Genomic DNA, 12,342 nt, shown 5'->3' on the forward strand with positions numbered 1-12,342 from the left:
TCAAGAAGAGAGTTGGTTAAATACAGCTGTCCTATGACGTTGCCTACTGGTCATCCTTGCGGGAGTAAACAGTACATTGCGGATGACTCCTGAGGGCGTATAGATCCTCCCGCACATAGTTCCTAGGAAGTAATGTTATTCTTCCTTTGTCTTGGGTTATGCGGGTGATTTATATGACCTGCGGGTAGCTTATGAGGGAGCCCCCTCTGACACGCGGGTGTTACTTAAGGGTATTTGGTTCTTTTTGGTACACTACCTCTATAAGTCCCCCCAGTCAATTGTTTCTTCCGCGTGAAGCTTTTATGCGGGTGAAATTTTGGACTTAAGATATTGTTTTGGAGATTTTTGGGATTTGCAAGTTGTGGTAGAGATATTTTTTGTTGGTGTGATTAACGATGAAAAAGTACGAAGGGACATTCTACCGGCTATCATACAGTTGACGCGACGTCTATGTAGGCTGTAACTGTACCCGTCTTTTCACTTTTTCTTTTTTCCCGCGTGACGTGGCGCTGTTCCATTGGACCAACTATTTATCTTTCCACTGTTCGTATCCCATCGCATTTATTACGATGAGTATAAATAGGGAGAATTATCCTTCTTTTAAAGTTTTATCGCCTTTGATTTCTCATTTCTTTGTCATCCTTGCTCTTGAATTCCTGATTACACGATTCCCCTTATTCAAAATTGCTCGTTGTTTTCCTTCTCCCTTTAAATCAATGGCTCGTGATAAAAAGTTGTCATCATCACCAGATATCGACACCGTGGAAATTAGTTGGAAGGATTCAAACTATGAAAGGATTATTACGACATATGGGATTCCGGCCGAATGGGAACCGGAGTACCCTGTATCAGGGTCTGTTGCTAGTAAACCTCCTGCTAGCAAAATGGCAGTTTATGCCAATTTATTCTCTTATGGGAATCTTCGGTTTCCGATAAGCAAGTTTCTCATGAAAGTACTCAGCGCTTATGAGATCCATCTTTCCCAGGTGCATCCATTTGGACTCATGCGGATTCGGCATTTCGAATTCTTGTGCAGAGCGATGAGATGGTCCCCGCGCATTGACCGATTTCTGGTCTTCTACCGGGTGGTCAATCGTGGCGGGTGGCTCAACTGCGTTTGATTCCCAATAGGGTTATTGGAATTGAGCCGCCCCGTAGCGCTCATGAATGGAGGACCAAGTTCTTCTGGATCTCCGAGGACGTTGTTCCCCTCCCTATGGTTCATCGTCCGACTAATGAGACACTACCGGACGTTGTTACTGCTCCACACGAGGGTCAGGAGTGGTTCCGCACGTTGATGAAAACGCCTACCCCAATGCGGGCCATTCCAGAGGAGGCCTTGGTGTGGGCCGGTATGAGCCGTTTGTGGCCATATCCAGAATTGGAACCTTTTTTCCAAAATGTGGACAAGAGTAAGTACTTCATTATTAATTACTGTCGGTGATTTTATTCTCTGAGATTTCCGTTTAATCCTTATTACATATGTTTCAGGTGAAGGGTCCATGTTGAATTCACTTATAGACGGTATGGGATGTCCGCAAATACGCATCCGCGATGTGAAGGACTTACCCATCTTAGACAGAACTCGCGACCATTTCCTCTTCCCTACGAAGCTGCATGCCAAACCGATAGCTTCGGAAGCTATATTCCAATTAGGTGTGTACATCTTGAACCCTCATCAATTAAACGCCCTTACTTCTGATGGGGTGAATGTAATTCTGTCATCAAGTGATGAATCATCACCTTCTTAGGAAGGGTACATTGATGATATATTTGGTGTTTCATCTGTCGCGCATGCCTTGGCAGAGTTGGAGCAGAAGAGGAAGTGAAGGTCCTCCAAATCAAGTGATGCGGGAACGAGTCACGCCGATGTCGAGGAGGGACCCGGTAAGAAGAAGCATCGGACTCATCGTTCGAAGAAACAAAAAACCCAGTCTTGCTGGCCGGATTAAGGAGCTATCCAGTAAGTTTATATAGAAACTTTGTCTTTCCTTTGTTTTTCTTTACTTTTACTCCTATATTTGTTTTTGGTATTTGTAGAACCTAATGGAGCGACTGGCGAAGGCGTGTCGTCAGAGAAGCCGCCATCTCTGCCATTAGAGATGGAGAAAACATCATCTCCGCCGCCAGAAATAGAGAAGCCACCGTCTCCACCGCCAGAGAACGAGGAAGCACCACTTCCTCCACCAGAGACCGAGGAAGCACCTCTTCCTCCACCTGAAGTGGAAAAAACGTCATCTCCTTCACCAACAACTTCCATATCTTGTGACTCTTCTGGGTCTAGGAGACAGGAACCAGTTCTGGATACTGAAGGACTAGTGACACACGATGTGCCACATCAATCATCACCTCTACCTCCTCCACCTCACTTTTCCTTTTCTTCCCTGCTACTCCCCCAAACATCAAGTTTTGATTATTATGGGGTATCCAATCCAGGTGAGGATGATCATCTGTATATTCCTCATTGGACTATCGCAAAAGGATCCCGTTTAACAGATCCAGACATTTTTGCTACATTTGTTAGCCAATGTGTTCCTCCTGCAGAACGGACTTTTTAGCGTGGCCGTTTCCCGCCATGATCTCCAAATGGATTTTTCTTCCTCCCTGGCCAACACCATGGCTATTGGACAAGAAATGTTTTGGTAATGGTGGTCAATGCGGGAGAGGTGGGGCGAGATGTCTTGGGCTGTGGAAGAGGCCAAAAAGGAAGCTGAAGAGAAACGTTTAAAGGATAACACTGCCAAGTGAGAGCTGACACATGCTAATATTGCTCTTAGGGCCGAGAAGGATAAACACACAGCCGCAGCTCGCCAATGGGAAGAAGCTTGTAAAAAGCGGAATACCATCCTTCAAGCTGCTCGGGACGAGGCCCAACGAAAGAAAGAAGATCTGTCTAAGGCATTTGAAGCAAATACTGCCTTAGAAGATCAAGTGACCCGCCAGGGTACTATTATTCAAAACCATGAGGCGGAGGCCAAGCTACCGGTGGAACAAGCGGATCTCATGGAGAAGAGGGCTACTGATATGCAAGCCGCATATGATTCTATTCTACAAGCTCGTGATGATGCGGAAGCTCGTGCAGCCAAATGTTTAGAAGATAACAAGAAGATGGCTGACGAGTATCGTGAATTGCAAGAGAGAATAATGAGGGCTGAAGAAGAACGACGGTGGCTCTTGGAAGAGGGCCTTGCTTTGGTATGTCATCCTTTCTTCCTTTATTACCTCTTCTTACTTTTTATTATACGATCCCATGTTTATAAGTGTCTCTTCCTTGACAGGTCATCAAGCATATTAAAGAAGGATCTGAGCTAACATATAGCATCGCCGCCTTTCTTACTGCTTCCTCCCAGTCCGGTCGCGTAACATGCTTTAATGAAGGATTGGAGTATGCGCAGGCTGGTCGTTCTGTTGAAGAACATCTGCTGCACAGACTCGACGTTGCTCGGGAGTATGAGATGCTCTTAAACGAGTATGACATCCTGTCATTCCCCCTTCAAGATATGTTTCCTGAGTTTCCGACGACGGGTGATGGCGTGTACCGCCTAAAGGAGTACTTAAAAGAAGAATATGAAGATACTCCGTCTACTCCGTCTTCGTCTCCGAAAACTCAAGATCATGAAGACACTTCTGCCCCCCCGCCTCTTAGAATAATTTATATGATTGTAATTTGGGTTTTGACTTCCTTGTAATTTTCTCATTGATAAATATAAGAAAATTTTTGTCTTTTTTAATATTCGTGACATGTTAACTTTCAAGATAAGTCTTTGAATATTTTTGAATTTGCAAGTGGGAGTGGTGGGAAGTGACATGTTAGGAAAACGACGATAAGACAGTTGAAGCGACGTGTGTGTCAGCTTTTCGCTGATCCTTTTCGTCTTCCCGCCTGACGTGTCACCTTTTGATTGAACCACACTTTCTCTCTCCACTGGCAGCCCTTCCATCGCATTAATTGCGATGTGTATAAATAAGGCATTTCTCATTCACCCTCATTCTTATCTCCTTCAACTCTCTTCTTTTCTTTGAACTTCTCTCGAATTTCAGATCTGCATATTGCAAATATTCACGAGTACTCGATGCTTCTATTTACCCATTGGTTATAATGGCTAGAGAGAAGAAAGTTAGCCCTTCCATTGATAACATTGTTATAAACTGGAAGAGGAGGGATTTTGAGGATATCGTTAACATATACGGCCTAGCACCGAATGGGAACCGGAATATCCGGCTGCCGGTTCTACCGCTAATAATCCTCCGGCGAAGAAGATGGTCGTATACGTGGAGGACTTCACCACCGGGAATCTTAGATTTCCATTGACGAAGTTCGTCGGAAATGTCCTAACGTTATACGGGATTCACTTGTCATAGGTCCACCCGTTTGGACTGATGAGGATTCGTCACTTTGAATTCTGTTGTCAAGCTCATACCATAGTGCCTTCCGTCGACAAATTCGCCGTTTTTATTGTAAATTGACGAGTCCTGGTTGATGGTACAGTTTTGCTCCCACTAGGAAAGATATCATTGGTACTGAATGGTATCGGAGTCTACATGAATGGTGACCCAAGTTCTTTTGGATTTGGGAGGACGTCGTTCCTTTTCAGATGACCTACTGCAAATCTGACGCTACTACACCGGAGGTCCGCGCTACCACTCAGTTGAACCTTCCATGGTTCAAGACTTTGAGTCAAACTCCCACTCCCATGCGTGCGATACATGATGGGGCATTGGTGTGTGCCAATATGAGTCGCTTATGGCCCTTCCCTGACTTAGAACCCTTCTACGAAAATCATGACAAGAGTAAGTTTACTTTATATTCTTTACAGATTTGTGTAGGCATTAACTGTTTGTTTATGCAGGCGAAGGATCGATCTTGAATACGCTCTTGGATAATGTGGAGGGACTTATGGTGTGTCGCCACATAGCTCCCAAGGATTTACCATTCTTGGAACGCACCCTCCATAATTTTTTGTTCTCCACTACCTTACGCCTGGAACCTGTGGTATCCGAGGAGATGTTTGCAAAAGGTGAGGAGATGCTTATCAAAGGTGAGGGATTTTTGAAACCTCGTCTTCTAACTGCATTTACTTCTAGCGGGGTGATAGTGCTTCTTTCTTCTAGCGAGGAGTCATTACCCCGTGAAGAAAAAGAGTTATATGTTGATACTACTGACGCCGAGAGTATCATGCGTGTGGTTGCAGGTCTGACCTACAAACGGAAGCATAACTCATCTACTAGCAAAGATGTGGATTCGGGGAAAGACATTGCTGATGTTGTTACTAATGAGGATGAACGTCGAGCTAATGACTCGGGTGTCTCAAAGCCAGCTGGGAAAGGCAAGTCAAAATTGTCTAAGCCCGCTGCTTCCAAGAAACAAAAAAGGGTGAGGTTGGGGGGTCTCTTCCAACAACTTGCATCGGTGAAGGTTATTCCCGGTAACATTTTTGACGTTCTTGCGCTGTTAATTGTTTCTTTTTATGGGAATCAATTTTAATGATGGATTGACATGCTTTGTGGATCTCGCAGAGAAACAAGCCAAGGATCCATCTAAGCTAGAGAAACAACGCCGCATGTATCGCCATCAAAGGGTGTTCATAATCTAGTCATCCTCGAGGACACCCCTCCCGGAAAGGACGGACAAAAGGGAGCTCCCATCAGATTTAAGGAGCCTATCATCTCTTCGCCTCCTGATTCCCTTCTGCATTTTGCGAATCGAGAGGGGCCAAGTACTGTTTCCAGTGATCCTTAGGCATCTACGTTACATCACCAAGATGATCCATTGGTGCACTGTCCGCACTGGTCAGTGCGTAGGGATTCTTTGTTTTCTAATACTGACGTATATCATGAGTATCTAAAACAAGGAATCCCTCTTGCGGAGAGGGAGCGCCAACGTGGGCATCCTCGTTACGAGTTGGTGAACTCTTACTCCTACACTCTGGCTAACGCCGTCTCTACAAGTCAAGAAATATATCGAGACTGGCTAGCTATGAATAATGCATGGGAGGATTTGGAAGTCGAGGCTGAAAAGGCAAAGAAGGAGGCTGAGGAAGCTAAGAAGGAAGCTGAGGGTCACCGCCTAGCTGCCAATACTACTGAGAGGCAACTAGCTGATGCAAACAAGGCGTTGGAGGCGAACAAGGCTCGTCAAATCATTTCTAAAGAAAAAAAATGCTTTCTTACAACAACAAGTGGATACTTTCAAGGCCGAAGCGTCCGCTAAGGATGAACGTCTTGCCAATCTTGCCCCTAAAAATAGGGAGCAAGCCCTGGAATGTGCCGAGCACAAAATGGACCTCATCCAGTCTAAGGCGGACAAGAAATGGCTGATGACGGATGGGATTCCCCAGGTAATTTCTTATTTCTTAGTTCTTTTTGATGGATTTTATCTTTATTGTTTCCATACACTTCCTCTATTTTAGGTTATCAAGCACGCTCGTGAAAGTGTTGAGCTTGGGAACTGTCTTGCAGCATTGATTATGGCATCTTCGCTAACTGGCCGCCAACCAGGTTTTCTCGAAGGTGTGAAGCTTGCAGAAGAAAAACGCCCGCTCGAAGAATTCGAGCTTCATGGTCAAGACACCGCCAATGTATATGCTGAAAAGACAAAAGCCTTTGACGAGCTTAAATTTGAAATTTAGGAAATAGTAGCGGGGTTTGCTGATCAAGATGATGGCGTTGAACAATTAAAAGCATACTTAGTTGATGGTCATGACGAAGATGAGGAAGACCAAGAAGATGCGAGTGGGGATGAAGAAGATCCGCCATTGTAATTATAACATTTTTTGTAATTGCATGTGCTTGTACTTATCTTTTTTGTAATCTTCATATGACTTTGTAATCCCTTTTGACTATATATAAGAAGTTGTTCATCCTTCACACTTTGTTTACTGTATAATATAAGTGTTAGACTTATATGATCTTCTTAATTGTCAATAAAGGATTACGCGAATTTATGTTAAGGACCCGCAGATCCTTCTTGGCTCGTGAACCAGGAAATATTTGTTGCCCAAGACTTGTAGATGACGTCAAATAAAGTTTTTTAATAAGAAAGGCATGCAGGCCAATATATTACAAACTGTGACATTAAATGTCTCTTCACTAGTCTATTAAGGCACGCAGGCCAAACAAAAAGTAAAATAATAAGGAACTTGTTCATATGTAGCATTTCTTCAATTGTGCAACATTCCAAGTTCTAGGGATTTGTGTCCCATCTAACTTTTCCAACTTGTATGCGCCATTGGGTAACACTTCTTTAATTTTGTAGGCCTTCCCAAATTTGGGCCAACTTACCCAGAGGCTCTTGACCAGACGCTTCGTTGTTGCGGAAGACAAAGTCTCCCGCATCAAAAGTGTATTTCTGGACCCACGAGTCATAATACTTTTGTAATTGACGTTTATAGTTATGTTCGTGGATCAATGCTAACTCTCTTCTTTCTTCAAGGAGGTTAAGATTCATTTGCAACTCTTTCTCATTGTCGTTTCTCATTAACATACATGCGGATGGGATCCCGATTTCGGCCGGAATCATGGCTTCGGTGCCATAGGTCAGACTGAATGGTGTTTCAGAATTGCCTGATTTCTTCTGGGTGCGGAAGACCCAAAGTACATGGGGCAACTCGTCTACCCAGCCGTGCCTTGATTTCGTCCTTAGTGGACCTATTCTCTCTTTCGACTTGGCCATTAGCCTGCGGGTGGGATACAGAAGTAAACACTTGTTTGACTTGCAATTCTTTCAGCCATGCTTGTAACCCGCTGCTTGCGAATTGAGTTCCATTGTCGCTAACTAATTCTCGTGGGAGGCCGAAACGACAGATAATGAATTCCCACAATAATTTCTTGAAACTCGATGCGGTGATGGAAGTGACCGGCTTGGCCTCTACCCACTTAGTAAAATAGTCGATCACCACAATCAAGAACTTGACACGTCCCGGGGCTTCTGGGAATGGACCAATGATGTCAATCGCCCATTTTTGGAATAGCCAAGCGGACATCACTGGTACAAGCTTGTTTTTCGGTCGCAGAGTATTGGGAGAATGGCCCTGGCATTAATCACACTTTCTGATTTCGTGCACCGCGTTCATGTGCATTCCCGGCCGATAATACCTTGCGTTCATCAATTTGGCCACAACCATCCTTGGGCTCACATGAAGACCACAAGTCCCTTCATGAACCTCTCGTATAAGATAATTCGCATCCTCGGCATCCACACATCTCAGGAGTGGGCCGAGGAAGGACCGTTGGTATAAATACCATCCTGTACTTGATAGTTCAAGGCTTTGTGTCTAATCTTTTGGGCTAAAGCTTTCTCTTCCGGGAGAACTCCTGATGTCAAGTAAGCCATGATTGGCGTCATCCAGGATTCAACGCCGGTTTGCATTACTAATACTTGATTTTACGGGACGGATTGTCGATCAAGGACTTCTACACGAATGTCTTTAGCGAAGTGTTCAAAATTCGTTGAAGTCAACTTGCTAAGAGCATCCACCGACTTGATTTCGCTTCGTTTGATGTGAATGACTTTGCACGATAAAAATTGAAGGATCAAATCCTTTTCTTGTGATAAATATGAAGCCATTACATCATTTTTTGTGTCGTAAGCTCCATTGATTTGTCCTGCAATCAACATAGAATCCACCCGTGCTTCTAGGTGCTTTACTCCAAGCTTCTTGGAAATCCGCATGCCTGCTAGAAAGGCTTCGTATTCTGCCTCATTGTTGGTACTCTTGAAGTCCAACTTTATGGCATAGGTGAATCATGGCCTTCAGGATTAACCAGTCTGAGGCCTGCGCCTGACCCTTCGTTACTTGAAGCTCCATCCGAGAACAGTGACCAGACTTGGTCTTGTTCCGGAGGTGTCGGGGGCTGTTGTTCAATCAAGCATTCTTTTTCTTTGTTCTGCGGGACCTCTGTGACATAGTCTTCCAAGACTTGGCCTTTGATTGCTGGTCTGGGTTTGTACTCAATTGCATGTTCTCCCAGTTCTATGGCCCATTTCGCCAATCGCCCAAACAATTCTAGCTTACTTAGTACATTTTTTAATTTGTACCCTGTTAACACATTCATGGGATGGCCTTGGAAATATCTGCGGAGACGCCTGGCAGCATAGATCAACGCCAGAACCAGCTTTTCAAGCATTGAATATCTGGTTTCTAGCCTGTCAACGTTCTGCTGACATAATAAATCAGCGTTTGAACGTTTTTTCTGTCTGTCAGTAGGACGGCCCCCATGGCAATGTCCGATGCTGATAAGTACAATGTTAAAGGCTCTCCCGCATGTGGTGCTGTTAAGGTAGGCAGTTCCATCAAACATTTTTTGACCTCTAGAAACGCTTGTTTAGCTTCTGCAGTCCATATGAAGTGTGCTAAGACAATTTCTTAGAGTTGAGACGAACAGGTAAGATTTAGCCGCATGATTGGCTAAGAATCTGTTCAACGCAACCAACCTTCCATTAAGTGTCTGTACTTCTTTGAGGGAGGAAGGTGAAGGCATGCGGGCTACTGCCTGAACCTTATCTGGGTTGGTTTTGAAACCCGCACCCGTTACTATTACACCTAAAAATATTTCTTCCTTCATTCCGAAGGAACACTTGCTGGGGTTCAACTTCATGTTGATCTGCCTGAGAGTTTCGAATGTTTCTTCTCTGTCTCGAAGAATTTGATCTTCCTCCACACTCTTTATCACCAGATGGCAGGGCTGTTGTAATTCTATGCTGCCAGGGGGAATTCGAATCTCGCCGGGTTAACTAGGACTAGAATTGCGGAATTTTTACGTGAATCAAGATCTAGAAAAGGAAGTTTTCCAATCACTGACTCAAACCCATTGTCAAATTCTACTCAGCACAACGCAATATGGAGAATCTGACCCTTGAAGGCCTCATCCATCAAACGTTGGTACGTAGCACCTGCGTTTTTCAAGCCAAAGGGAATCATCTTGTAACAAAATGTGCCTTGATCTGTGCGAAACGCTGTCTTGTCCTCATCACCTGCCGCCATGCGAATCTGGTGGTAGCCTTTGTATGCGTCGAGGAAATATTTAAACTTGAATGGGGCTACTACATCAACTTTGAGGTCAATTTCTGGAAGTGGGTAACAATCCTTAGGACACACCTTGTTTAGATCTTTGAAATCTATGCACATTCGCCATGTCTCATTGCTTTTGGGAACAATGACTGGATTCGCGATCCAAGTTTGATACTGAATTGGACGGATGATCCCAGCATGTAAGAGGTCTTGAAATTGTTCTTTCATAGCTTTGGTTTGTTCCGGACTCATCTTGCGCTTCTTTTATACGATTGGCGTGAACGCTGGGTTCACCCGCAACTTATGCTCTGCAATCCTTCGCTAATAAGTGAACGCTATTAACTTTTCTTGTTGCTCGTAGCCATCCAAAGAGCTACGCCAATACGCGCCATAAACCACTCGAGTTTAATGTTGATAATCTAGTTCTCCTTAAAATATCTCCTTGGAAAGGGGCGGTTTGTTTTGGTAAATGAAGAAAATTATATCCCCGATTCGTTGGCGCATTAAAGATCATGGAAAGGGTTGGTAGCGTTTCGTATAAACTTGTTCTTCCCCAAGAGCTCTCCAACGTTCATTTGACCTTTCATGTATCCAATCTCAATAAGTGCTTAGCTAAGGGTAATCTCCATATACTCCTCGACAAGGTACAAATCAATTAATCCATGCATGCTATCGAGAGACCCGTAGATATCATGGTATGTAAAGACCAAGTAACCAATCGAAGCCGCACAACGCTCATTAAAGTTCGTTAGGAATTAAAACGTGGCACCGAGTTCATATGGAAACGGGAAGGCCATATGAAGATCAAGTATCCGCATCTCTTCGTTACGAATTAGTCTCTAATAGCGGGATGAAATTTCCAAAAGTAGGGAATGTCGTAACATTTCGGTTTTTCCATATTGATATTTGTATTATATACATGACTTGGCTTTGTTATCCGAATCGTTCGTGTTAATAGAATTACACATTATTGAGCATATACTTGTGTTTTTATTAGGTTATGTTTATATGCCATGTGTAACCAGTTATCGAATCTTAAATTGCTTTTTTTGGCCAAGCATTGCTTACACTCAAAGTCTAGGGGTCAAAAATGTCAAAATCCAAAATTCCTGGTTTTTGGTTTCATAGTGCTACGCGATGGGTTGCAAGTAACCGCGTCGCGATACGCGACGGGTTAAGTTTCTGAAACTTTCCTTGTCGGTTGCGCTATGCGACAAGGGAAAATTAATTTTTTATTGTATTAGAGTAGCTTGATTGTGTGCAAAATTCGAAATTGTAACTTGTTGATTGTTGTTATTAATACCAAGTTTTTAAGCTTCTTGAAAGTTTTCTCATCAAATGCTTTTCAAAAGGGAAAATTAAAATGGAACGTTTAGATGGGGATAACAAGTCATGGGGACGGGTACACATGTTTTATATCCGGAATCCATTTCCTCCTGTGCGTGTGTGAGACTAGCTTTAATATATAGATATATACGCATGTTATATGAGTGCTATAAAGAGTGTAACCAGTATGTTGATAATATCTTGAACTTGTTTGACATATGCATGTCAAGATCTTAATGCCACCATTTGTATGGAGAAACAGGAATTTAGAAATCCACATATAATGGCCTTTACATAAATTAAAATAAAATAAAATTCTCTACCCTACATGATCCCCTAGGAGCCATGTTTGTGTCTTATCCCTTTTATTTCTTAAACCCACATTACAAGTCGTGTTAGCCTTGGCCTTTTATTTTAACCCTATGAATGAGACTCAGTATGTTAACACTTGTATATAAGTTGGTTGTTGAGCATAGTACACAATGTATGTATGTCACAAGTTAGTTATTTGTATTAATGTTATCAAGTTTGATTGTAAAAAAAAGGTGAAAAATAATAGAAAATCTCAAAAAGAGTAAATGTTTGAGTCACTATTGGTTGTAAATAAAAGTCAGTAAGTTTGTTTGAATAAACTGGATTTCATCCGCCATAAGTCACTAAATAAATCATATTCCATACCCGAAACTAAGCCACAACAAAACCCTTCGTCCTATTCTTTACGCAACCGGTGGGTAATGGGTGGAGACATGACCGGCTCGCAAGCTTATTACATTGTGTTCATACTCGGTATTGAGGGCAGAGAGATACTAGCACATTTTTTGTTGGTCCAGATATTAAACTAAGAGGAGAGATATTTGATGGGTGTGAACATGTGTGCCTTAACCGGAAACAAAGTAAACTTGTTTGGGCGGTCCCATAGTTTTAAAAGCATTACTAAATTGTTTGGTGGGTTATCAATTTTGAAAGTGTCAGTCTTGGGAATTGGGTATCACCTTATATACCTTAC

General features: G+C 43.1%; 1 protein-coding gene across 1 annotated transcript; it reads right to left on the bottom strand.

Moving 5' to 3' along the window:
- Nucleotides 1-8,727: 8,727 nt before the first annotated feature.
- Nucleotides 8,728-9,300, bottom strand: LOC143617316 (uncharacterized). The gene has a single exon (XM_077089912.1). It carries the CDS (start codon nucleotides 9,298-9,300, stop codon nucleotides 8,728-8,730), a length of 573 nt encoding a protein of 190 aa, XP_076946027.1.
- Nucleotides 9,301-12,342: the final 3,042 nt, after the last annotated feature.

Source organism: Bidens hawaiensis, unplaced genomic scaffold (assembly GCF_021521415.1).
Source record: "Bidens hawaiensis isolate Kalapana, Puna unplaced genomic scaffold, B.hawaiensis_p1.1 tig00053809_1, whole genome shotgun sequence".
NCBI classification, from domain to species: domain Eukaryota; kingdom Viridiplantae; phylum Streptophyta; class Magnoliopsida; order Asterales; family Asteraceae; genus Bidens; species Bidens hawaiensis.